The following is a 25,518-nucleotide window of genomic DNA, read 5'->3' as shown; positions in this document are numbered from 1 at the left end:
AATTTGAGGGATTGAATGAGTCGTGCTACAGAGAGACTTCTTTAAAATAGTCTCAAGCAGCTCTCCGCATCCACAGGTTCCAAGTTCCACAACACATTAGCATCAGGGGAGAAAAAAGGAAGTGAAATGGAGTAGCCAAGCAAACAAAGGCAGTGACCAGATGGCAGACACGCCAGGCTGTTAGAGCAGCGTTCATGTGGAAAATTCTAGGAAAGAAGGATAGTAGCAGGTGTGGGGCCGCTATTTCACTGCATTCTAAAGCATCGCACAGATACCGCAGATGTCAGAAGACGCATCCTGAGCCTTGGGCAAAGGGAGCCTTTAAGCTGCGAGAGTAGGAAGTGCCCTGTCACCTCCCCTAGCCTGGTTAGGGGTTGGGATCGAATGGTAATTTAGTATGGCGGAGCCGGGAGCCAACTCTGTCCTTCCTGCTCAGCATTCTTGGTTGCGGGCTGGCATGTCAGGGGCTAGGGTCCAACCAAGCCTGTGGTCACCCAGCTGATTGCCTCAAACTCTAGGCCCCCACTGGATAGTCCCATAGGAATCAGAATGGGGCAAATGCGATCTCATCTCCTAGTCATCAAAGTTAGGTAATGAGCTGATTTGGGTGTTCAGTGTCAATGTAATACCTACAGCATGAATTAAAGCCTTCACATTTTTCTTTAGCAGCACCCCATTGTATAATAAATTCAGGGCAGCAGGTCAATGGAGTTCAAGGGCACTTAGATGTCACCTAGGCCTGCCAGTATCGCAAAATTTATCTTGGTCCCAGGATTGGTAAATGAAGAGTTGTGGCCTTTATTGTGCTCAGGGTCAATTTCAGATGCTCATAATTATTCAACTCATAACTTTTTAAACAGTGTATTTATGGAAAACCTGGAGGGCCCCTCTTCACCTCAGCCGCCTACACAGCAGTTCTGCACCATTCCCAGAATCCGGATTTCTCGGATGAGGTAAGGGCCAGGCCTCCACTGCCCCCAGCAGCTCCTGAAACGATGGGTGAGTGGGCCGGATAGCACACAATATTAACACTCAGTCTAGCCCACACCAGAGACTGAAGACCTGCCTCGGCAGCTGCATTACTTAACCAAGATTTAGAAATTACGTTAATTGACAATTGCTCCAAAAGTATGTTGCAAATTCCATTAGTTCAGTCCAGAGTTGTCTTTTAAAAATGTGATGTTTTTCTCTTATTTCTCTGGTCAATATAATAAAGATTGTGTTAGATAGCTTTTACCGATCACTTCCAAATCATAATGAAAAGAACAAACAAATACATACACTTATGAGCCCACACTATTGCTTATAATCTGTGTGAACTTGGGTGACCTTGGACCCCCCCCCCTCATCTCTAAACATGGCATGGAATAAACCCTGCCCAGGCCAGCTCTCAAGACTTTATTACCTGCATGAAAAGAGAAAAATTCATTATATTACATTGTTAATCATGGAAAATTTGAACTGTATATTGGCTTTTTTAAAACCAGGTTAGCATACTGGTATATAAAGAATATTTAAGCTTGCAAACCATTATCATTCAGGACTTCGCAAACTTTATCATGAGTCAGAATCACCTGGAAGGCTTGTTAAAATGCAGATTATTGGAAGCCTCCCCAAATTTTTGGATTCCATATGTCTGGAGTGGGGCCTGAGAATTTGCATGTCTAACAACTTTCCAGGTGACACTGATGCCACTGTTAGTTTCAGGGACAACACTTTGATAATCAGGTTATTAAATTCTTTCCTGAATAATGTGAAAATAAATTAGAGAGATGGAAAAATGATAGATAGATAGATAGATAGATAGATAGATAGATAGATAGATAGATGATAGATAGACTAACAAAAAAGCTGATAGATAATTTGCATGGCTCTATATCACGTTATTGCTTGATTTGACTATTCTGGAAACTACTTAGTTGCTGATAAGGAATGGAATGCAAGCTTGCCTGTGCAGGATCCTGGGATTCCAGTGTGAAGTGGTGATCAGAAGACATGGGTCCTTGACCTGGAAGATCCCATTACTAACAAGGCCATAATCTCAGTGACTCCAAGCCTTTGAACATATCTCATCTTCGTTTATCCTCTATCATCCCACTCACCAGGCTATTGGGGGGGTTTAAATGGCAATGTATGTGACAGATGTTTGGAAACTGCAAAGCTCTATAAAATGTAGAGGGTTTCAAAATACATCTTTCCAAGAATATGGAGTTTGATTCTCATTAAAAATATTCTTAACCTACATCAACTTTGTTTTATATTTATCCAGAAGCATTATAACTACAGTGTGGCCTCTTCATAAAATGGCTTATTACTTAGTTACCACAATCTACATTTTTATACACTGTACTCCATATATTTTTGTTATTTTCTAAAAGGGATAAACTCCATACTTAAGTTACATCATTTATTACTACCATGTTTCTCAGCAATGTGCCTGTTATTGCCTGGGGAATCTTATTAAAATTCAGATTCTGATTCCATATGTCTGGGGTAGGGTCTAAGACTCTGTATTTCTAATGAGCTCCCAAGAGATGCTCATACAACTGGTTCCATGCACACCTGTTGGGAGACAAAGAATTACCCTTCTTTCATTTTGTGTCCCTTCACAATAGAACCTCAGTTTGTGCCTTGTTTACTTTCTACAGTTATGTCCATGTGTGTCTGTTTAATCCATACTATAACAGCATGAATTATCTAATGAGACATACTAGGTATTCTAAATTATCACAATCGACCACAATACAGAAGTGAAAATATCAACATCTTAACACATTACTGCTAGCAGGATGGGAATTGATTGAGAGTTAAATCAGTACTTCTGACACTAACAATTAAACATAGACCTAGATTTCAGCGAAAGAATTCTTTAAAGAATTTTGTCTTGCTCTGACCCTGGGCAAATTATTTTAATCTCAGTCCAACTATTATCTCTTTCATTGCAGGTGAAAATTGAGCTGCCAACACAACTCCATGAGAAACATCATATTCTGTTTTCTTTTTATCATGTCACTTGTGACATAAATGCAAAAGCAAATGCCAAAAAGAAGGAGGCTCTGGAAACATCAGGTACTGACAGGAAGCAATACAAGATAGCTTTACATGTCATTTGTTGGACTTGAATTGGAGAGCATTTTAAAAGCTCTGATTTATTCTATTTTGTTAGGGAAGTTTTATAATCATAAATAATAAATAACTGGATTGTTCCTCCTCCCCATGGAGGTTTGTACTCAAAAGTTTACTCTTTGTTGTTCCTCTGCACAGTTGGATATGCGTGGCTTCCTCTGATGAAACATGATCAGATAGCTTCTCAAGAGTACAATATCCCAATAGCTACAAGCCTGCCTCCTAATTATTTACGCTTTCAAGATTCTGCAAGTGGAAAGGTATTGAATGATGTATAATTTAAGAGAAAGAAATACATGAGCTAAATGGCATGAGGTTATCTTCTTTCTGCTATTTAAATTAACCCAACCATGTAGTTATAGTACATCCATTATAATTATGAATCAAGTGCACCAACGATATTTCATACATCTTGTTTACTTTATGGCCAATAGAAATGTTCTATTAGCAATGATCCCTTGATACCACACTGGTCTCATTCATCAGTATTGCCAGGTGTATTTGCATCTTTTATTTCCTCTATATATAGATGAATGGATCAGGATGGCAAATGAACATACACTAAATAACCTATTTATCTGCTTTCTCTCAAATTGCCACAGTGACAGTAACAAACTTTTTTTTTGCAGCACAGTGGGAGTGACATGAAATGGGTTGATGGTGGGAAACCACTTTTCAAAGTATCGACATTTGTTGTGTCAACAGTGAATACTCAGGTGAGCATGGTGTCTGAAATGTCAGCATCTTGTCCAACAGGTGGAATCATAAGGTGTCTCCTATATTTACAGGGGGAGACTCACCATTTCACAGGGTGTCAGAGGAGCTGGTGATTGAAAAGGAACAATGTTTGTGGCATAATTATATGCCTCTCCCAGGGGAGATAGAACGTCCTTATCCATAGAAGTCCAGGCACCAAAGTACCAGAGTGTATTTATCAGGATGACACCTTCCTTGGAAGATGGTTTGTTTCCACTGACAACACCCAAGTGTCAAAAATGTGACATGTTAGAAATAAAGACTTTGGACCTTAACTGAAAACTAACTCTAACTCCCAGTGCCCAGCCAAAGCTTCCCTAATGGGCAGGCCATGAGGTTGGCAGAACTGCATCTGATAACTGCCTTGGCCAACTTCTGGCTCAGTGACCCTGGGCAAGTCACTTCACCCCGAATTTGCTGTTTTCTCATCAGGAAAAGGATAACAATTAAATCTCTCTACCCAAGGGTGTGGTGATGATTAAAGTGAGAAACTACATGTGAAAATATTTCATGAACTACAAAATGCGATACAAATATAATTATGATCATTGTACATTACCACAAACTCACCCCTCCCATTGTGAGGTCTATTTTACCCAAATGTGAGCATATTCCTGGCACCAATTATAAACTGCAAAACAAATTATCACAAGTACCTAGAACACGTTTTTCTTCTTCCTTAAATTCTCTGTGTATCTGCTTTTCGATTTTTGTTTCGTGCTGCTTTAAATTTAGTACATACATGGTTGCTAAGAAAAAAGAAACAAATTAGGACCACACATAGATCGGATCAAAACATCTCTCAGTAATCTTGGGTACCTCAAGCCAGATGTAATGCTCTTTCCCAAACCACAGATGGCCTTCTAGAATTGACAAATACCAGAGAAAGACCCAGAGCGTGTATCTGACCCCTCAGCACAGAATTCAGAGAATTTCCAAAGTGCCACTCTCTTCAGTGAATACCATTCAAGGGCATATCAATCTGCAGGGGCTGCCATAACAAAATACCACAGATGGGGTAGCTTAAACAACAGATATTTATTTCTCACAGTTTTGGAAGCTGGAAGTCCAAGATCAAGGCATTGGCAGATCTGGTTCCTTCTGAGGCCTCTCTCCTTGGCCTTCTCTCTGTGTCCCCACATGATTGTTCCTCTGTGTGTGCACATGTCTGGTGTCCAAATTTATGCTTTTATAAGGACATCAGTTATATTGGACTAGGGCCACTCTAACTGCCTCACTTTAACTTAATTACCTCCAAACACAGTCATGGCCTGTGGTACTGGGAGTTAGGACATCAACCTACGGATTTGGGGGGACACAACGGGTAAGAGTCATGTCATCTCATGACGTTAGTGTGAGATGCATAGGGACATTTTCAGACTTATCTTAACTTAACTTCCTAGTTTTTTTATTAGCTCTGGCAGATAAGTCTGAAAATGTCCCTATGCATTCCTCATGTGTGTTAAGGAATATGTAAGAAAAATTGGTAGAAGTCTATGGAAGAAACAGGAGCAAGAATAGGAAAGAAGACAATTTAAAAAAACAAAAAAAGGTAGAAAGCCAAGGAAAGTAATTCTCCAGCCATGACCATGTAGCCGAGAAGGAAAACAAGTCTATGAGCATGAAATAGGGAAGAGAGTTGGCTTCGTAGTTCATTTCAACTCTAGCCCTCCATGAGAAGCGGAAGTGAATGCTCTGTCATTGAGGCTTTCATAAAGCACTTGCACATGAAGGCATCGATCCTACAGAAAGGCTGCCTCCCATCACCGTGATTGTTACACAGTTTACATGTCCTCAGAAATAAACACTTTTATTCTTGCTGTTTCAGGATCCATATGTGAACGCATTTTTCCGAGAGTGCCAAAAAAGGGAGAAAGATATGTCTCAGTCACCTACCTCGAATTTTGTCCGCTCTTGTAAGGTAACGTGACATGCAAATCATTTCAGTGGTCTTTGGGGGAGAAATGGGCAAAAGGGACCTTTGTAATTTTCATTGACTCACAAACTAAGAGGTAATTATCACTGAAAATTTTTAAATGCTTTATCAATTAAGAGAGTCAATTATTTCATTTCACAATTCCTTAATAGTTTCTGTCTGTGGGTTAATAAACAAGCATAGGTAGGTGTTTCAAAATAAGAATGATTGAAAAGTAAAGCCAATTTATTTTAAATTAGTTTTTCAAATCCCATTGCCACATTGCCCCCACTCCTGCACGCCATGCTAAATACAATGAGGAGCAAGTTCTGAAAACCATCAGCAGAATAGGCTTTCAATTTAATCAGTGCCCTTTTGTTTCCTGTTGGTTTACTACAGAACTTATTGAATGTGGAAAAGATTCATGCGATCATGAGTTTTCTGCCTATAATCTTGAACCAGCTCTTCAAGGTTTTGGTCCAGAATGAGGAAGATGAAATAAGTACAACTGTGACCAGGTATCCATAACATAATCTTAGGAGAAGAGATTTTTCTCATCTGTGGTTACACAGAACTTTGATTTTAACTGAATGGTTACCTAATTATGTATGCTTGCATTTCATTTGAACACATATCTCAAATTTAAGTATTTCTTACTCTTGATTTCTAATCATCTGTTATTATCATTTGAGTAAAAGACTATAACTCTTTTTCAACTTTTCTTTGTGATATTTAAGTAAACTTTTTAATTTGAGGTAATTATAGATTCACATGCAGTTGTAGGAAATAATGCAGAGAGATCCCATGCAATTTACCCAATTTACCCCAAAGGTAGCATCTTGCAAAACTGCAGTACAGTAGCACTACCAGGATATTGACATTGATAGACTCAGGATACAGAGCACTCCATCTCCACAACTGTTTCCCTCTCATCCCACCCACACTCCTCATCCCAGGTAACTACTCAGCTGTTCTCCATCTCCAAAATTTTGTCATTTTAAGAAATAAAATATTGTATACATATATCTACACTAAAAAGAGAAAGATGCAAATTGGTTGTACCTCCATGATGCCCACCAGCCCATCAGGACTGAGTATGCAAATTAACCCAACAAAGATGGCAGGTTAATTTGCATATGCAGGCATGGAGCGAAGACTGAAGGCTCTGCCGAGTGAAGACTGAAGACTGAAGACTGAAGGCTCCGCTGTGGCCAGAGCCAAGCTTGAAGGCTGAACACTTGGCTCTGCTGAAGGCTGAAGGCTTGGCTCTGCTGTGGCTGGAGCCAAGCCTGAAGGCTGAAGGCTGAAAGCTTGGCTCTGCTGTGGCCTGGGTCCTGGGTGCTGGAGGAAAACCAGTGCCGGCAGCCAAGGGAAGGAAGGCCTATTGCACAAATCTTCATGCAATGGGCCTCTAGTGTACATATGTGTGTGTGTGTGTGTGTGTGTGTGTGTATACATATATGTATGTGTGTGTATACATATATATACATATCTATCTCTATATCTACCCTTTGGGATTGTTTTTTTTTTTATTTTTCACTCAGATTAATCCCCTGGAGAGTCATCCAGGTTGTTGCATCTATCCATAGTTCCTTTCTTTTTTATTTCTGAGTAGTATTCCATACCACAATATGTTTAACAATTCACCAGGTTGTTTCCAGTTTGGGGTAGATTTGGGGTAAATATAAGTTCTCATATCACTAAGAAAAATGCCCAGTGTGATTGCTGGGTTGTATGACAGTTTTCAAGAAAATGTTTTCCACAGTGGCTGTACCAGTTTACATTCCCAACAAATATTTTTCTTTTCTTTTTTAATATTCTATTTTTCTTCAACTCTTCTCACTTTAGGTTTGTCTATACTACACATTCTTCCAACATTACTAATCTGTCTGGTGACTTTGGCAATCACAATTTCCTCTTCATAGAGATCATGTTTTGAATTATTGAATCATCTATTCCGAATGTTTTTCAATTAGTCACAGCATTCCAGAAATAAAATTACTCTTAGCATTGACATGTTTGCAGTACCTTCTCAACTCACAGGCATATGATTAGCCTTTTTCAGAAGGAGAGTCTTTGTCCTTGGTGTTTTTTTTCCCCCCAATATTTTTATTGACTTTAGAGAGGAAGAAAGACGGAGAGAGAGAAAGAAACATCAATGATGAGAGAGAATCATTGATCAGCGGCCTCCTGCACGCCCCTCACTGAGGATGGAGCCTGCAACCCGGGCATGTCCCTGATCAGGAATCTAACTGTGACCTCCTGGTTCATAGTTTGATGCTCAACCTCTGAGCCACACCAGCCAGACTCTTTGGCCTTGTTTTTAAAGTGAAGCCATGAAGCTCTGGAAAGTTAAGGCAGCTCTAACAGTTCTATAACCAGCCAGTTCTAAACACAGATTAAAAGTCCCTAACTCTATCTTCAATGGGTGCTGTTATAACATGAGTATATGGGTCTGTGTTGACAAGATTCCTAAGTATTTCAGCTGATAGATCTGTTGAAATGCTGAGATATTCCTAAACACAACAGCTCCATATGGAGTAACTGGAAGTGTTCATGTGAAAATATCAACCCTCACCATCACTGCTATAGAAACCCTGTCCAAGCTAAGGGTGGGATAAAAAAGACTATACATCTTAACCTAATTACTTTTTCCAAAAGCATTAACATATAGTGCCTCTGGGTTGGAAGTGAAGCTCTTTTAAAAATGAATATGATCATTCAAGGTTAAAGATCTTAAGTTTTAATCAGGCACTAAAAATGATCCTTTTTCCAAGAAGACAGTGTCACCAAACATAGGAACCATAATAGCACATTCAACTCAGGCAAAAAAGAAATCTCCAATGTGATACTACAGCCATAAGACATTACTTATATCTAGTTTTTAGAGCTATCAAGGTTGGAAATGGCAAACAGGTACTATAGATATTAAATACTCAATATTGGAGGGGTAGGGAGGAGGATGGAAAGTCTGAAATTGATTCATTCATTCATTAACTAGTAAGCACCCAGTTTTCAAGCACTCCTGTGACAAACCAAGTGGAATTTTTCTGCCTTCTCCAGAAAGGCCACTGAACATCTGTTTTTTCCAGGGTTCTGACTGACATCGTTGCCAAGTGCCACGAGGAACAGCTGGACTATGCTGTCCAGTCATACATTAAGGTATGAAATCAGCACTTGGACATTGGTCCTATGCCCTTGTGCTATGTGGCTTGTCTCATTTCCTGTCTACATAAGTGGGAAGTTTTTCTCTTTTAGCTGGATGGTGCCCACCATAGTAATACGAAGCATTCCTCTTAGCTACTTAGAATTTCTTCTCTTTGCATTGATGGGCTAGATGTATTGTTTGAATGTATAAGTGAATAAATAACATGTACATATGCAAATGAATATTTATGTGGGGAAAAACAGCCAAGAAGTTTGAGCTAGAGAAGAAAAATATTGTCCTTTGGACGTCAACATTACAAGAAATGAAATTTCTGTGTAAATTTAAGGAAGATTTTTCCTGTTGGTTTGTTGAATGCTCTATGTTTCTTCTATAATGTTTTCTTAGCTTTTCTTATTGTTTTCTCAGGCATTATTTCATTTTCCCAGTTACTGTATATTTGTACCTGCTTCTGGTATGTTAAGTCCTTTATCCTCCGGCATGAACCACTAGCCCATTCCATCAACTGTGCACTGCTTCTTCCAGTGTCCTTCAAGTTTATATGCTCATTTCCAGTTGGTCTGTGAATTAATGCCCATGAACTTGCGATGATGTTTGCACATTACAAATCCTGTCTGAATGTCATCTTCTTGAATTAAAAAAATTAAAAAAAACTCAACCAGAGATAGCTTAGTTCACTTTATGATGCATAGAGGACCTAAATTTCTATTTTTTCTATGCACAAGTGAAATCTTTTTAAGACATAGACCATTTTAATTAAAATAATATATTCCACTAATACATATGGATAGACATATACCCATATATTTTAGATGTCTAGAAAGATGACTAGAAAAGAATTTATGGTCTTTTGTGCTAGAAATTTGCCCGGGGGGGGGGGAGGTTCTTTAAAAAAAAAAAACTGTTGTAAAAGGAAACAGAAATACCTGCCAGAAATGTTAGGTGGTTTCCCAAATACCTTACTTTAAGTGTATGCCCAGATATTCAAAAATAGTCAGTTATTTCACAATCATTTCCCTCTGCTCTAATTTTACTCATATGATCTACATTTCATTTGCAGAAAGCCAGATTCTTAGATTCACCTATAAATGCCTTTTTAATTTGCTCTCTGTTTAAAGATAGAGTCTTTGCATACTTTTATATGGTGCTGATTAATTTATATTCAACAGAACCATCTACTGAACTTTCACTCTCTCAATGCTTACCTCAATTTTCCATTTCACTCTTCAATGGGACTGAGACAAAAAAAATTCTTCAGTCCACATTACACAAAGTCCTCTCCATTTCAATGCAGTTATTATATACCTTATTCCAATGGAATCATTGAAAATTACATAAGAATCCACTGGTGTTGTGACATTTTTGTGACAGTCAAGTCTAGATCTTATGAGAACCTTGAAATCAGCTCTCAGACTCCATCTGTGACACTCTCAGAGATGTATATTGGCAATGCATCCTGGGATGGTCTTTATTTCTAACCAGGATGTTTGAAATATCCCAATGAGATCATTTGATTTTGTAATAAGAGACTGCTTATTTAGCTTGCTCTGAAGGGATTCAAATTCAGAAATACACCTATGTGGAATTTCAAGCTGATAATAATTCCTAAAGATATTCTATAACACATTTTAATAATCTAAAACAAATACAGCCTAACAAATATAACCAGCTAAAATTTTACTCTGGAAAGATCATTAAAGTAGCAAGTGGGAACCTAGATTCCAGTCAAGGTTAAATAGTTAACTTGAACAGTCAACTTCTCTGAACCTCACTTTTCTCTTCTGTGAAGTGAGATGGGATAGACCAGATGAACTTCCAGCTCTATGATTCTATGATTGGACTCCTGTTGTAGTACATGGTTGACAGTCTGACCTTGACCAAGGAGTCTGATTTTTTTTTTTTTACCTTTGGTGGGAAAAGTTATTATTTAACATGTAGATAGATATGAAGCCCCACAACTAGGAGTGTAATGAAAACTGATGGTCTGGTACCTATACATGCTTTGATGTCCTTCAGAGATGTGATATTCAATGCAATTAATATTTATTCAGAAGCAAACTAAACACCATTTCAAGTTCAGTGGTGCTAAAAGCTGCTAACTCACCCATCTATGGTATCCAAAATACACACATACACCATGTCTTTTTCAAAAATGTATGTCTAAAGTTAATCTAATGAAATGCCATGGGTTACAGAAATTCATGGAACTGACATGTGATAACGAAAATTTTAAAATAAGAATAGTTCAGAACTAGTCATAATGCCCTTAGGCCTAAATGACTGCATGCTACCAGGTGGTTATGACATTACCTCACATGAGTCATGATCAAGGGGGAAAAATCATATTACTCTTGACTTTAGCTAGTTTCATGCATCTCTTAGCTTTGTCTTTCTCTTCTGGGATGAACTTGGAGAAGGCAGGCCCCATCAGGACACTTAACTGTTGATGAACTATGAAGTTCAAACAAATAATTACAATCCAAATTTGAATGTGCCTCTGCTTTGAGTTTCTTGCTTGCCTTCACTCCTGATTATAATGAAGTCTGAATTGTGGATATTCTGAAAAAATGACCTCCCTTGAGGCAAACCAAACTCATAAGTAAAATGGTATAATTCAGTGATAAGCATTTTATATTTGAACTATACCTGTAAACATTGATGGTAATATCCTTAAAATAGATGAAGAAAAACTGAAAACTAAAACCATTACATGCACTCAGTAGTGCGTGCCAAAACCAGTCTTTTGAGAAATAAAAAAGTGAGTAGGTGTTATCTTACTGATGGCCAATGTTCATGATCCTTTGACGGCTGTGCCTAAGCATGAGGTGGTAGGCCCTGGGCATGTGGGGAGCTCACCTACTGGCCTCTGGAAGGCACCTGCTTCCCCACTTGGCTATTTGAGTGGGTGCTCTACCCTTTCAGGATGAAGAAATGCTACCATGCCACCTGTTACCAGTGGAAGGAAGGAGAAGGGGAAATGTGTCCTAAGTAGGTGGGTCAAAGCCCTCCATGTTTCCTTGAACCTGCTAAATTGCGCTCTGACTCTTCCTTTGATTTCTACAAAAAGAGTTTCAAGGAGAGCTTAGGTGAGCCAGGCCCTCCCTGTGCAAAGCCATAAATAGGAACAGGTGTGTACTGCTCTTCTCATTGGGCCTTCATTTATTTCATGACAAAATCTGGTATGAGCAGATAATTTTGAGTTATGAGTTAGTCATGGAACATTATTTCTGAAGCATTGTTTTCTTAAAGCATCTTACTTATTTCACTTTTTGGATTTTGTTCAGTTCGTGTTCAAGACCAGGGCATGCAAGGAGAGAACGATACATGAGGAACTGGCTAAAAATGTGACTGGTCTTTTGAAATCAAATGACTCAACAACAATTAAGCATGTCTTGAAGGTAAGGAATTGAAAGACGATTCTTTCATTGTTAGTATAAGGTTCACTCTCACCCCCAGGAGGTGATAGCATCCACTGATTTTCACAGATCATTTCTCTTATAGTTTCTAGTATACACATATTGAAACTGTAGCATATAAAAGCATTAAGCAAGAGAGGTCTATGTCAACAGAAAAGATCACCTTAAGAATAAAATGGACCTCAGTTAAGTTCTTTGGCCTAAAGACAGAATAAATGTCGAAGAAGAGTTATCTCAAACATTCTTCTAAGTATAATAAAAATCAAGTGTGTTGAGTTTATTAGGCACAATATATACCAACAACAGGATTAATGATCTGTTAATAAATATATTGACAACAGAGAGGAAGCCAAAAAACAGCTACTCTTTGACCCCAAAAACTTGAAACACATAAGGAAGGAATGGTAAAAAGTTTATGAAAAGACAGCTTTAAATTATTATAGAAGAGTGAACTTAGTCCCCAGCTTAATTAATTATCTATCATGATGGGACCCTCAGCTTCATGATGCAACATAAATGAACCAAAAAACAGAATTTGTTGAATGCAAAAGGCAATCACAAGAGAATACATACAGGATGATTTCATTTACATAAAGTCAGTGGCAAGCAAAACTAAATTTATTTCTTCAACATATGATATTGGTAGCAAAATTATGAAGTTAAGCAAGGGAATGACTACAATAAAATTTAGAAATGTTTGTGGTGGAGGGGAGGGAAAAGAGAGGATGAGGGGGTGCATTATTTAAACTGTACTTATGCAACATAGACTTTTTTATCTGGAATAAGTATCACCCTTTCACCATTGGACCCAGGAAAGAGGGGCCTTCATCCTGGTGTGCGCTTTGGTCTTTTCTGACTGAGCCCCACCCCATAGGAAAGAATATGACAGTAGCCAAGAGGATTGCTCACTGGGAGCTCCTCCTATGCCTTCTTAATTTTTGAGGATTCCCCAGAGCCCCCACCTCATGGGCTTTCAGGCTTCCTCGCAGGCCTACTTAGACCTCATTCTTCAGTCCATCCTTCACCAGGAAAATCTTCCTGCCTGAGTACAACCCTAGAACCAAGTGGGGAGCAGTTTGCAGTGGAAGAGAGGGACTAGTTTATGGACAACACCTGGATGTGCAGGCTGGACAGTCACACGTGGACCAAATCACTCTAGGTGCAAGGCTGAACCTTGGGTGACAAGAGGCTATAGGCCAGGGCTCTTCTCCCCCAAGATCCCCATATTTTGGTACAAGATTACAAGTTGTCATGGAGTTATGTTTGTCAAGGTAGGATGATCAAACTTTGTTAGCATGACTTCAAACTTTAAATATTTAGACCTGTGGCTTCAATTTTTTATCTTTCCTCTAGCCCTTGAAATATTAGGGGTGGGCCTGCTAAGATATATTTTAATATAGAAAATTTTAGTTTTGTTTACCAGGTGTACCGGTAATAATGCAGATTTTTTTTCAATAGATGGAGTTACACATATGTTGATATATATGCGATTTGATATGTATGCTATTTTGTTATATTGAGAGCAGGCTTCAAAACTTCATATGTCAAATTTTGTGAAGGTGTTAACATCATAGATATTTTTACACTTAAAAATGTTGAATTTCTGAGGGCTTGCCCGGGGTGGGAATGGCTGGGGGGGGAGGGGAGAAGTCAACTGGGGGAAAAGGAGACATTTGTAAAACTTTAGACAATAAAAAAAATAAAGGTCGAATTTCGTGCCAAAAAAAAGAGCATTTGGGGGAAGTTTTAGTTCATTATTTTGAAGAAAAGTGCTGCTGAAAGTTATCATATACTTCAGGAAGCTTATGGTGAACATGCTCCATCTCAAGATACTTGTAAACTGGTTCAAACGCTTTAAAAGTGATGATTTTGATGTGAAAGACAAAGAATGTCCAGGTCAACTGAAAAAGTTTGAATACCAACAATTACAAGCATTATTGAATGAAGATGCGTGTCAAACTCAAAAACAACTTGCAGAAAGATTAAACGTTGCTCAGCAAACAATTTTCAATCATTTACAAGCAATGGGAAAGATTTTAAAGGAAGGAAAATGGGTGCCACATCAACTGAACGAAAGACAAATGGGAAACCGAAAATCATCAGTAAAATGTTGCTTCAACAGCACAAAAGAAAGTCTTTTTTTGCACCGAATTGTGACTGGAAATGAAAAGTGGATTTATTTTGAGAATTCCAAATGCACAAAATCATGAGTTGATCCAGGTCAACCATCAACATCGACTGCAAGGCCAAATCACTTCGGAAAGAAGACAATGCTCTGTGTTTGGTGGGATCAGGGAGGTGTGGTGTATTATGAGCTTCTAAAACCAGGTGAAACCGTTAATACTGATCGCTACCAACAACAAATAATCAATTTGAACCATGCTTTAATCATAAAATGACCAAAATGGGCCAGAAGACACGGCAAAGTAATTTTGCTTCATGATAATGCACCATCACACACTTCAAAACCAGTTAAAGACACGTTAAAAGATCTTGCCTGGAAAGTATTAACCCACCTGCTGTATTCACCAGACCTTGCTCCTTCAGATTACCACTTGTTCTGATCGATGGCACACGCACCTTCTGAGCAGCACTTCAAAACATACAAAGAAGTGGAAAATTGGGTCTCTGAATGGTTTACCTCAAAACAAGAAAAGTTCTATTGGGACGGTATCCACAAATTACCTGAAAGATGGGGGAAATGTGTAGCTAGCGATGGACATTATTTTGAATAAAGGGCTTTTGATGTTTTTCTTGAAATTATCATGTTTTCTTTGATTACAAAATCTGCATTATTAACCGGTACACCTGGTAAATAAGTGAAACAAATAGAACCTCATGGATAAATACTGCATAGGACTATCTTTATTACCCATCCCAAGTAAAGTTGCATCTTGTTTTAAACATCTTTGAGATGACAGAGAAACTGAAATGTCTGCCATTTACTTTTACCATTAGGACTTTGATATAGATCATCCTAACACATATTATTGCTCTGATGCATTTACTTTCAAAGAACACACTATAAGATAAAGATTCTATAATATTACATGATGTAAAGAACAGAATTATCATTATTTCACCATAGAAGAACAAATTTCTCACTGCCTTTTCTTTTCCTAACAGCATTCCTGGTTCTTCTTTGCAATTATCCTGAAATCCATGGCACAGCACTTGATTGACACAAATAAAATTCAGGTAAGATCGTAGGTAAACAATGCTACCCAACAATTATGCTCATGAACATGCTGTCAATAGTTCCATTGGTATTTACTTTGTAAACCATAGCAATATATGTTCATTGCTTTTTAAGTAGGAGAAATGACTGTGAATCACTTTAATCTACATGGTTTTCCTTCTTGCAGCATGCAAGGCTGGGTACTCAGAATCTTAGAAATTTAGGCTCAGTCTAAGATCGACTTTTGTGTTTCTATCTATACCAAAATGTGAATCTAATGATAAAGTTGACTTCTGAAGGTGAATGAATCTTGCCTCTCTCATGAAAAAGGGGCTGTGTAAATTCATGACGTAGAGCCTGAGATGGGAAGTCTCAGCTGCCTGGACTTCTCCCTTGTGGGCAGGAGTTCAGGCAGCAGGAGTAGATTCCTGGACCTAATGCTGGTCTTTAGGGACCCATGGACTTTCATTCCATCCAACACATGTAATCTCCCAGCCACACCATTTTGCATCTTGTGGCAGAAATCTCTTGACTCTGAGGTCCCACTGGCACCTGCTGTGGCAAATGCTGAGACCATGAAGTTAAGACTGGCTGGTACAAACTTTCATCTATGAGTAAGATCTGAGGACCTAACATAAACCATGGTGATTATAATTGATGATGAAATTTGCTAAAAGAGAATAACTTAAATGTTCTCATCAAAAACAAAAATGAACAAACAAAAAAGATAACTGTGAAGTGATAGATGTGTTAATTAACTAGATGAGGGAAATTTTTTCACATTGCACATACAAATGTATCAAAATATGATCTATACTTTAAATACCTCACAATTTTATATGTCACTTATACCTCAATAAAGCTGAAATAAAATTTTAAAAAGACTAGCTGTATCTCACTACTTATTAGAGGACATTTTAAGCCAATATTTGCACTCAGTTAGTCATTCATTGATTTCTTAGAGTTGCTAATTGGGGGATTTTTAGTTTAAAAAAATCAAAGTACTTGATTTTTAACTAAGTAGAAAACTATGTGTCTAAGAAAATCTAGAACAATATTTATTAAACCATTAATAGTATTTACTTCCTGAAAGGGAAGAGAGGGGAATTAAGATGTGAGAGGTAATATAGTCAATAATATAATAACTATGTATGGTGGGTTCTAGGGTTCTAGACTTATGAGAAAGATCACCTCATTTATGTATATAAAAGCCTAAGTGAGCGAACAACCAAACAACGGAACAACCAGTCGACTGGTCACTATGACGCGCACTGAAAACCAGGGGCAGATGCTCAATGCAGGAGCTTCCCCCTGGTGGTCAGTGTGCTCCCACAGCAACCTCCCACAGCCGGCCAACCTCCCGCAGTCCTTCTCCCCCACTGGCCCCGATCGGAACTGGGCAAGAAGGCCCCAATTGGCCCTGATCGCCAGCCAGGCCAAGGGACCCCACCCATGCACAAATTCATGCACTGAGCCTCTAGTAAGTTATATAAATGTCTAACCACTATGCTGTATACCTGAAAATAATGTTGTATGTCAACTGTAATGGAAAAAAAAGATGTGAAAAGTCATAGAAAAATGTTACATGTTTTAATAGTTTGCAATTAAAATATGTTATAATTTACTTTTTAAATGAAAATTTTATTGGCCAAAGGAGAAGGAAACATTAAATGAAAATGATAGAAATCATGACCTTAAAAGGGCTTCTATTTTATTATTACATTCAAGTTTTCAGGGTTTTTTTTTTCCAGGCTTAGCATTTCATATGTCACATTATAAAGAAATGACCTATTCTTTTCTTAGCTTTCTCGGGCTCAAAGATTTCCTGAATCATACCAAAATGAATTGGACAATCTGGTCATGGTCCTAGCTGATCACATGATTTGGAAATACAAAGACGCCCTTGAGGAAACAAGAAGGGCCAACCACAGCATCGCCAGGTTTCTTAAGGTACAGTTATGAGATGCAATTCCATTCACGCTCCCATGCTAATGGATGTGAGATATCCTCAATGTTAATTGATTCAAATCTTCATTTTTTATGAGTAGTCACAACTAGCACTGTTTGATGAATACTTTTATCTATCATTCCTACTTGAAATACTTTTTACGGTTATTTTTTTTTCTTTGCCTGTCTCCTCCAAAACTACCTGCTGTTTACACACTCATTACAGTTAAGAGAGTCTGACAACAGAATAAGAAAGACAGTGAACAGTTCCCTGATAGAAATCTCAGGATCTTTTACCTTCGCTCCTCAAATTCAAGCTGCCTTAACTGAAAGAAAAGCTCCTCTGTTGAAGGAGACCAGTGAGATTTTAAAAGGTTTTTCTGACCCATCTCTGCCACCCCTGTTCCTTCCCAGAGCTGTACAGTACAGGGATGAAATTGCTAAAGAAAAATAATAAAATGTAACTGTTTAAAAAATAAACACACAAGTAAAAGCTAAAACTTTCTATAGAACAAGGAAAAGGCTCTAATATTTAATTGCAAAGCTCCAAGTGATGTTGTATAAAATTGATCAATATGGGTTTGTAGCTTTCTGATGGGTGTACTATATCTAACATTTTAACTACTTGCCATATGTGGACAAATGCTTAAACATACTTGAGAGGTTTTTAGAACACTCAGGACACAACACATTTAGTTAAATGTTATTTTATTTCAATAAGTTTCATTATCTTTTCAAAATCTTTAATGATCTTTAAAGTAAAATGTTTTAATTTGAAATTTTATCTTTTTTAGCGCTGCTTTACGTTTATGGACCGGGGCTTTGTGTTTAAGATGGTCAACAATTACATCAGCATGTTCTCCTCTGGTGAACTCAAGGTAAGAACCAAGTGCAGAAGTGATTGCTTTATCAGCTATGGCAGTATAAATAAATAAATTGATCTCTGTGTATATGTGCGTAAAACATTAACTTACCTATTCTCTGCATCAAAAAAAAAAAAAAATGTCTATACCAGTGAGAGGCCATCTTGTAAATGGTTCATCTATCTGCTGAGAAAGTCTCCCAAGTCCTTCCTTAATGGGGAACAAGGGAGAGTGGAATGAAAGTGTTTACATTTCACTTCCATGTCCTGTGGGTGGAGAAGAAATTGTTCTTTCCAGCGGCAGTTCTTATAGAACTCTAGCTCAGGACTGTGTTGTTTAAGTACTGAAAGTCCCACCTCTGGAAATCCTTCAGTCTTGGGCAAAGTGGACAGTTGGCCACCCTGCCTAAATAGGGCCTACGTGTTGGGAGACAGGCAGGAAACAGTGCTCTAGGGAGGAGTGGTTCTCAAAGTGAGGTTCCTAGGCCAGTGCAATAGCATCACTCAGAACTGAAGTCTGTATTGTATCGAGACTTTCAGGTGATTTTTATTCATCTTCAAGTCTGAGGACCACTGAGTTTAGTATGGCATATGCTAAAGAGAAATAAGCCTGGGCCAGGTCATGCAAGTTATCAGTGAAGGTTCATTGGGTTGTAAGCAACAGAAGTTTACTCCAATTTGAGTAAAAGCAAATTTATTGGAAGTTCTATTGGGAATAAATAGCATCAATGTAAAGACCTAGACTTGGAAAAGAGCTATAGCACAAGAATAATTGCCAAGAAGGAACCATTTGGCCAAAGTCTGCTGCTGCTTAAATGATAACACTCTTCTTAATATCTGCTTTCCAAAAAGGAAGTGTGTGGTCAGCCTGCTTTGGGTCACATGCCTGCCTCTTAGCAGGAGAGACAGGGCATGTGAATTAGTAGTTCCTCATTAAACTTTCCTTATTGGGAAGAAGGTAAGTCCTGAAGAAAAAATTACCTAGGTACTCTATATAATAAAAGGCTAATACACAAATCAACCGAACAGCGGAGCGACCAGTTGCTATGATGTGCACTGACCACCAGGGGGCAGATGCTCAGTGCAGGAGCTGCCCCCTGGTGGTCAGTGCATTCCCACAGCGGGCGCGCCGCTCAGCCAGAAGCCTGGCTCAGAGCTGGCGAGCACAGCAGCAGTGGCGGGAGCCTTTCCCACCTCCGTGGCAGCACTAAGGATGTCCGACTGACAGGGAGTGGGCCTAAGCCTTCAGTTGGACATCCCCCGAGGGCTCCTGGACTGCAAGAAGGTGCAGGGACCCCTGAGTACACGAATCTCGTACACTGGGCCTCTAGTTGTAAAATAATAACCAATGTAGAATGACCAAAAATAAAAAATGTTCATCTTATAGCCTTTCATGTCATGGTTAGGAATCTGAATATTATTTTTCTTGGCAATTTTGATCAGGTGAGTTACCTAATTACCTATCATGTGGTTTTGAGCATCCAATTCTCTCTGTAAATAATTTTTGAAAGAATATTCTTTATTAATTCTCCAATTATGCATGAAATTTTAAGAATGTCCATTTAGATACAATTCCAGTAGACCTAAATTATATATTTTTTCAAAGACCAAACAGAAATTTCTCAATGAAGAATAATTAACATATAAATTAATTATGTTCTTCTTCACTTTTATGTACGAAGGATTAAGTCAAATACAATCATATGTAAATTGCAGTATTTTAAATGATTGACTAAAGTTGCCACAAAATATAATTCTGTAATATTCAAGTGAATGGAATATATTTTATTTTGTTAGCTGATATTAGCAAATATAATGAACACAATCTGAGTCTTAAAAATTTATTACTTACCTTGCATGAGAGTGAAAACAGAACAGTTATGAATGTGCTAATTGTTTCTATTTATGTGGTTGTTCTTAGCTCATGTATTACAGTTGTCTTAGACCAAGTCTGGACTCCATTTATCACTGTGCTATTCAAAACATTATTGAAAGAACAGGCCTGTTTGCAAGAGTAGGGAAGAGGTAGAATTAATAATGTATCTTGAGAACAAATGGCATACGGAGAGAGATTCACTTTCATTTTTTATTGTCTTCCTACCTTCTTGAATCATAGGAATTGATTGTAGCAATCTGTTCTATGATCTGAGGGTAGTTGCAGAGCTCTGTGCATTTGGTGAGGCACTATTTTTCTCAAAATAAGTGTGCTATAAACTAAAAGAAGCAAAAAAAAAAAATGCCTCAGTAAGGTAGGTTACAAATGAGATTACTTCCTGAGGAGGCCTTGATCAAACTCCCCAAATAGGAAGGCTGCCAGCATTTACTACTACGGAGGGGCAAAATTCCTTAAACTTGACAAATAGCCGGTGGTCATACAAAAGTAACCACATCTTCTTTTTAGGTACAAAAGTCAAGTGCAGATTCTTTGTTTTATTAACTTTCTTGGCCTGTAAATAATAGTCATTCAGCTTGTCTCTCTTTCAGACCTTATGCCAGTATAAATTTGATTTCCTTCAAGAAGTGTGTCAGCATGAGCACTTTATCCCTTTGTGTCTCCCCATAAGATCAGCAAACATCCCAGGTAATAATTCCCAGAGTTTTTATTGGCTCCTACAAAGTGAACACTTTTATTTGTTTGTTCATTGTTTTCCTGATTCCTCAATCTTTGTTTTGTTTGAACTTGCCACATGGGTATTAGACCCAGACAATGAGATTAAAATGTAAAAGAAATTGTTGGCCTGTGATAATGGATACAGCCCTATGATTCTCAATGTTTGTCTATATTTCCTTCTTCATTAAAAAGAAGGCCAACAACAAAATTATAAAATTGGTGATTGTAGATCAAAGAATTTTAACCTAGAGCCATACTGTCTTTCACCATACTGGCTACAAAAGACATCTTTCCTTTGATTTGGAGAGATAAAATTACATGGAGGAATAGTTATACTTTGTGAGTATAAATTCATTTCTAATTATCAGTTAAGGTGTGTAATTATGTTGAATGCAATTTCTCAAAATGAGTCTGAGACAAAGAATCTGGTACTTTGGAAGAAAGGAAGGCAGGCAGGTAGGTGGACAGCACTATGAACTCCTGATATCTCTGGGTCAGAAAGACACAGAAATAGGTGTGCAGGAAAGAACTGGGCTCCACAATTTGTTTACTATGCTTACTATAGCATAAATGGTATGCAGAAAAACTTTCATTTATTACATTTGGTATATACATATATTGTCCATTCTCTACCATGATCATATACTAGGGTGACAATAGTAGAGAATTATTATCACCCACCTAGATATCAGAAGTTCATCAAACATCAAGATGCGAAGAAAATACTAAAATTATTTAGGAACTTTAATTTTTTTTAATTTTTAAATTTATTGGGGTGAAATCTATACTAATAAAAGGGTAATATGCTAATTAGGGTGGACATCTTCCAGACGTCCTTCCGGATGTCCTTCCGGACAAAGCTGCAGCAGCTGCCCGAGGCTCAGGCAAGCTGCAGATGGCGGCTGCCACTGAGAGGGCCCGAGGCTCAGGCAACGAGGGCTGGGCCAAGGCTCAGGCAAGCAGCGGTGGCTGCTAAGGCCAAAACTCAGGCATTCATGACTGTGGGCAGTGGCAGCAGCAGAGGCATGATGGGGGCATCGCCTTCCCCTGATCGGCCGGTTGCCTCCCGCAGAGGGAGGCCACACTGCAGCTCCTAAGCAGTCAGTAGGACATCCCCTGAGGGCTCCTGGGCAGGCTGGGCTGAGGGACCCCCCCACACACACCCCCAGTGCACAAATTTTCGTGCACTGGGCCTCTAGTTGGTTAATAAAATTGTACAGGTTTTAAGGGTACAATTCCCTAATACATCATTTGTACATTGCATTGTGGGTTCAGCACCCAAAGTCAAGTCTCCTTCCATCATCATACAAGGTGGGGGCAAAAGTAGGTTTAGAGTTGTGAGTATGTAAAATTCAGTTTAATCTTGTATTATTATTTATTAATTATTGTATTATTCTCCATATGAACAACTATAAACCTACTTTTGCCCCCACCCTGTATATTTGACCCCTTTTACCCTTAAAATACTTTACTTCTAAGCAGTGAGTAAATTATTCACAGGGTGCAATTTTTATATTCATGGAAAACACTAACTGAGATGATAAACCCCGCCTTAAATCTGTTATAGTTTGCACTAATGTTTCGGAGGGAAAAGGATAAAGTACATTATTTTTACAAAAAGTACTGTGTCTGATGCTCAAATAGAAGGCTAAGAATTAAAATAATTACGTTGTGGCATTCTCTTTAATGAAATAAACAACCTAAAGCATTTCTCTTGAAAAACAAAGCTTTATTGAAGTGATTCCTATTTTAGGACAATATATTTTAATTTTTCAGTATATATTACACATCATTAATGAACATAGTATGTATCTGAGTATGGATATATCTGAACTTTTTGTTTATTTGTATTAAATCCAGATCCTTTGACACCTTCAGAATCAACTCAAGAGGTGCATGCATCAGGTAAATAGTGTAATTTTATATGATATTACCTAAGCATCAATAACCACATCATAGTCCAATAACATTGATGAATATAGATACTATAAATTTGTAGTTTCCAGATGCTAATAAATAGCCATATTTTAAATACCATATAGTCAAAATAAACAAAATATTGTCTGAACTTTTCTCCAGTCACAAATAATTAAATGATTCCCCATCTTGCATTCTTTTATATTTTATTCTCTAAAGCTTGACTTTCCTTAATTTTCCAAAGTTCCTGCAATTTCCTTAGAGTTTATCATAAATAAAATTCCAGCTATATATAATAGCATACCTGTTCAATGTAACTAGCTTTATATGATATATTTCTTTCAGTAAACCACAACCTGGTTTGGGCTATTTTTTCAAGATTGAAATTATTGGAATCCAATAATTCGAATATAATGCATATTCCATTGGCGCACTATACTAATCATAACTACCTTGCTGGTTGTCCTGAAAACTAACTAAGATACTTCTTATCAAGTGTGTAGCCTAGTGTTTACTCACAGTGTGAGTTCTGTAAGTGGGTGCTAGTCCTATTATCAATAGTTACATTTAAGAACCTTATTAGATAATTCTGAATACATGCATTATTACTGGGAATTGTAACACTGCTTTCTTGGTAATTCAGGCTCAACATTTTGCAGCCTCCCTTGGTTTTCCTCTCTCCTTGCTCTGTTACATCCTTCAGAAAACTTGTTCTGCTGATATTATGTCTGCTACTTTGACCCTACTACCCCAGGCCCTCTAATTCTCCCCTCTCTCCACTACTGCTATAGCCTCTTGTATTATATCCCTCCCTGCAATCTAATTAATTTACATCCTGCCACCATATTAGTAAGTCAATAAAGCACAGGTCTGATTGGACCACTGATCTCAAAGCCCTGAGTGACTTATCATCTACTGCAATTGGAATTGCTACAGAAGTGCAAAAAGCAGAGAAACCTAATTGCCAGCTAGCGAATTTGTACTTAAGTTTCCCGTTAACTAGTCCCAATGTGGCTCACATCTTAATTCTCATCACTCCTCTTTTGGGCACTGTATTTAATGCCCCCCATATCTGTGTTCCCCACATACCTACTTTCACAATGCTGTGCCATTGAAATCCTACCCCTTCTCCTCCCAGTGTCCTCTTCTTTCCTCGTTGCCTCCATTTGCTCACACACCTGCACTTCCAAATCTTAAGCATCCTCATTGGCCCATTTCAACATGTTACTTTCAGTTGACCATTTCTGATTCCTTCAGACAGACTATTTAGGTTTCTCTCGTCTCAGCTATAATACTGTAGGGATGCCACTTTCATGGAGCTTGATATTTGACATCAAGCATTATTTGTATTAATATACACACAATATCACCCTATCTTCCTGAATGTTCCTCTCTCATATTTCTCATCTCTGTGGCAAGCCTGTATCCCTGAATTCAGGGAGGAGTTGATAGTTGTTTGATAAACCTGTCATGGTTATAAAGTGACCATTTGATTTTCAATAATATGATCTCTCTTCTTGCCTCACAAAGATATGCCTGAATATTCGGTCACTAATGAATTTTGCCGCAAGCACTTCCTAATCGGGATTCTGCTCCGAGAAGTTGGCTTTGCTCTGCAGGAAGACCAAGATGTCAGGCACTTAGCTTTAGCTGTCCTAAAAAATCTAATGGCTAAGCATTCATTTGATGATCGATACAGAGAACCAGTAAGTGGTCTTCCTTTCTCCCTTCCCTAAACACAGTTTAATGGCACACTGCATTAAATGCATAATCAAACCGAGGGGTCCATTGATTTTTACGTGAATCATTTCTTCTGGCTCCCTTCTCACCTAGAGAAAGCAGGCCCAGATAGCAAGTTTATACATGCCCCTCTATGGCATGCTCCTGGACAATATGCCAAGGATTTACCTGAAGGACCTGTATCCTTTTACTGTCAATACATCGAACCAGGTAAGTTTGCATACTATTTCCAATGTCTATTTGAATAGTTAGCCTTTCTTATACCACTTCCACCTATCTGTGAGTGACTAAGAATTAGCAGTTCCTGCTAGGTGTTTTTGAGACATTCATGTCAGTGTCACTGGTTCCAGACTGGTCACTGAAGCCTTTTATCTAGCCCATCTCTCCAGCACTTTTTTTCCTTTTCCTCTGTTCTCTGCATCATTTTCCAGTTCTCTCCAGTTTTTACCAGGTTCCTCTGTTACATCCATGGCTCCATCCTTAGTACACCTTCCCACCACCTTTTGGTATCAGTTATATGACCACCTGGTTGTTGTATAGCCAAATGCCTTCATTATAGTCATAGCCTAGGAGTGGCCTATTTGTCATCCTTTCTCCACTGAGTCATCACAATGACTGTAAAACAACCCTCTTGGGATCTGTTACCTGTGTTCAAATCCCCGATGAATGAACTTACTGTTGACCCAGTTTACTATACAAGATACTACCATCTAGAAGTTAGGTGCTGTGCCTTAGGAATTTGGGGGAGGGACCTTATTCAAATCGTAGTAGTATCAGTTACTCTCTATGTGATATTAGGTAAATTATCCCACCTCTTTAAGCCTCTAATTTCTTATTTATAAAATGGGATAAAATACCTCCATCACAGGATTCTTATGAGGGTT

At 38.2% G+C, this 25,518-nt stretch overlaps 1 protein-coding gene across 7 annotated transcripts in view; it reads left to right on the top strand.

Moving 5' to 3' along the window:
* DOCK10 (dedicator of cytokinesis 10) overlaps window positions 1–25,518 on the top strand; it is a 215,953-nt gene that overhangs the window by 152,742 nt on the left and 37,693 nt on the right. For all 7 annotated transcript variants that reach the window (XM_079783202.1, XM_079783199.1, XM_079783201.1 and 4 more), the window contains exons 19-33: window positions 861–953; window positions 2,946–3,069; window positions 3,265–3,386; window positions 3,756–3,842; window positions 5,711–5,803; window positions 6,197–6,315; window positions 8,890–8,959; window positions 12,248–12,361; window positions 15,506–15,577; window positions 17,361–17,507; window positions 18,299–18,382; window positions 20,851–20,947; window positions 22,838–22,882; window positions 24,425–24,600; window positions 24,728–24,844. In XM_079783202.1, coding sequence (XP_079639328.1) covers window positions 861–953; window positions 2,946–3,069; window positions 3,265–3,386; window positions 3,756–3,842; window positions 5,711–5,803; window positions 6,197–6,315; window positions 8,890–8,959; window positions 12,248–12,361; window positions 15,506–15,577; window positions 17,361–17,507; window positions 18,299–18,382; window positions 20,851–20,947; window positions 22,838–22,882; window positions 24,425–24,600; window positions 24,728–24,844 — 1,560 coding nt within the window. The remainder of the gene's footprint in view (window positions 1–860; window positions 954–2,945; window positions 3,070–3,264; window positions 3,387–3,755; window positions 3,843–5,710; window positions 5,804–6,196; window positions 6,316–8,889; window positions 8,960–12,247; window positions 12,362–15,505; window positions 15,578–17,360; window positions 17,508–18,298; window positions 18,383–20,850; window positions 20,948–22,837; window positions 22,883–24,424; window positions 24,601–24,727; window positions 24,845–25,518) is intronic.

Source organism: Cnephaeus nilssonii, assembly GCF_951640355.1.
Source record: "Cnephaeus nilssonii genome assembly, chromosome: 10".
Lineage (NCBI taxonomy): Eukaryota > Metazoa > Chordata > Mammalia > Chiroptera > Vespertilionidae > Cnephaeus > Cnephaeus nilssonii.
The sequence above is the reverse complement of the archived record's forward strand: the minus strand, read 5'-3'. Positions and strand labels throughout refer to the sequence as shown.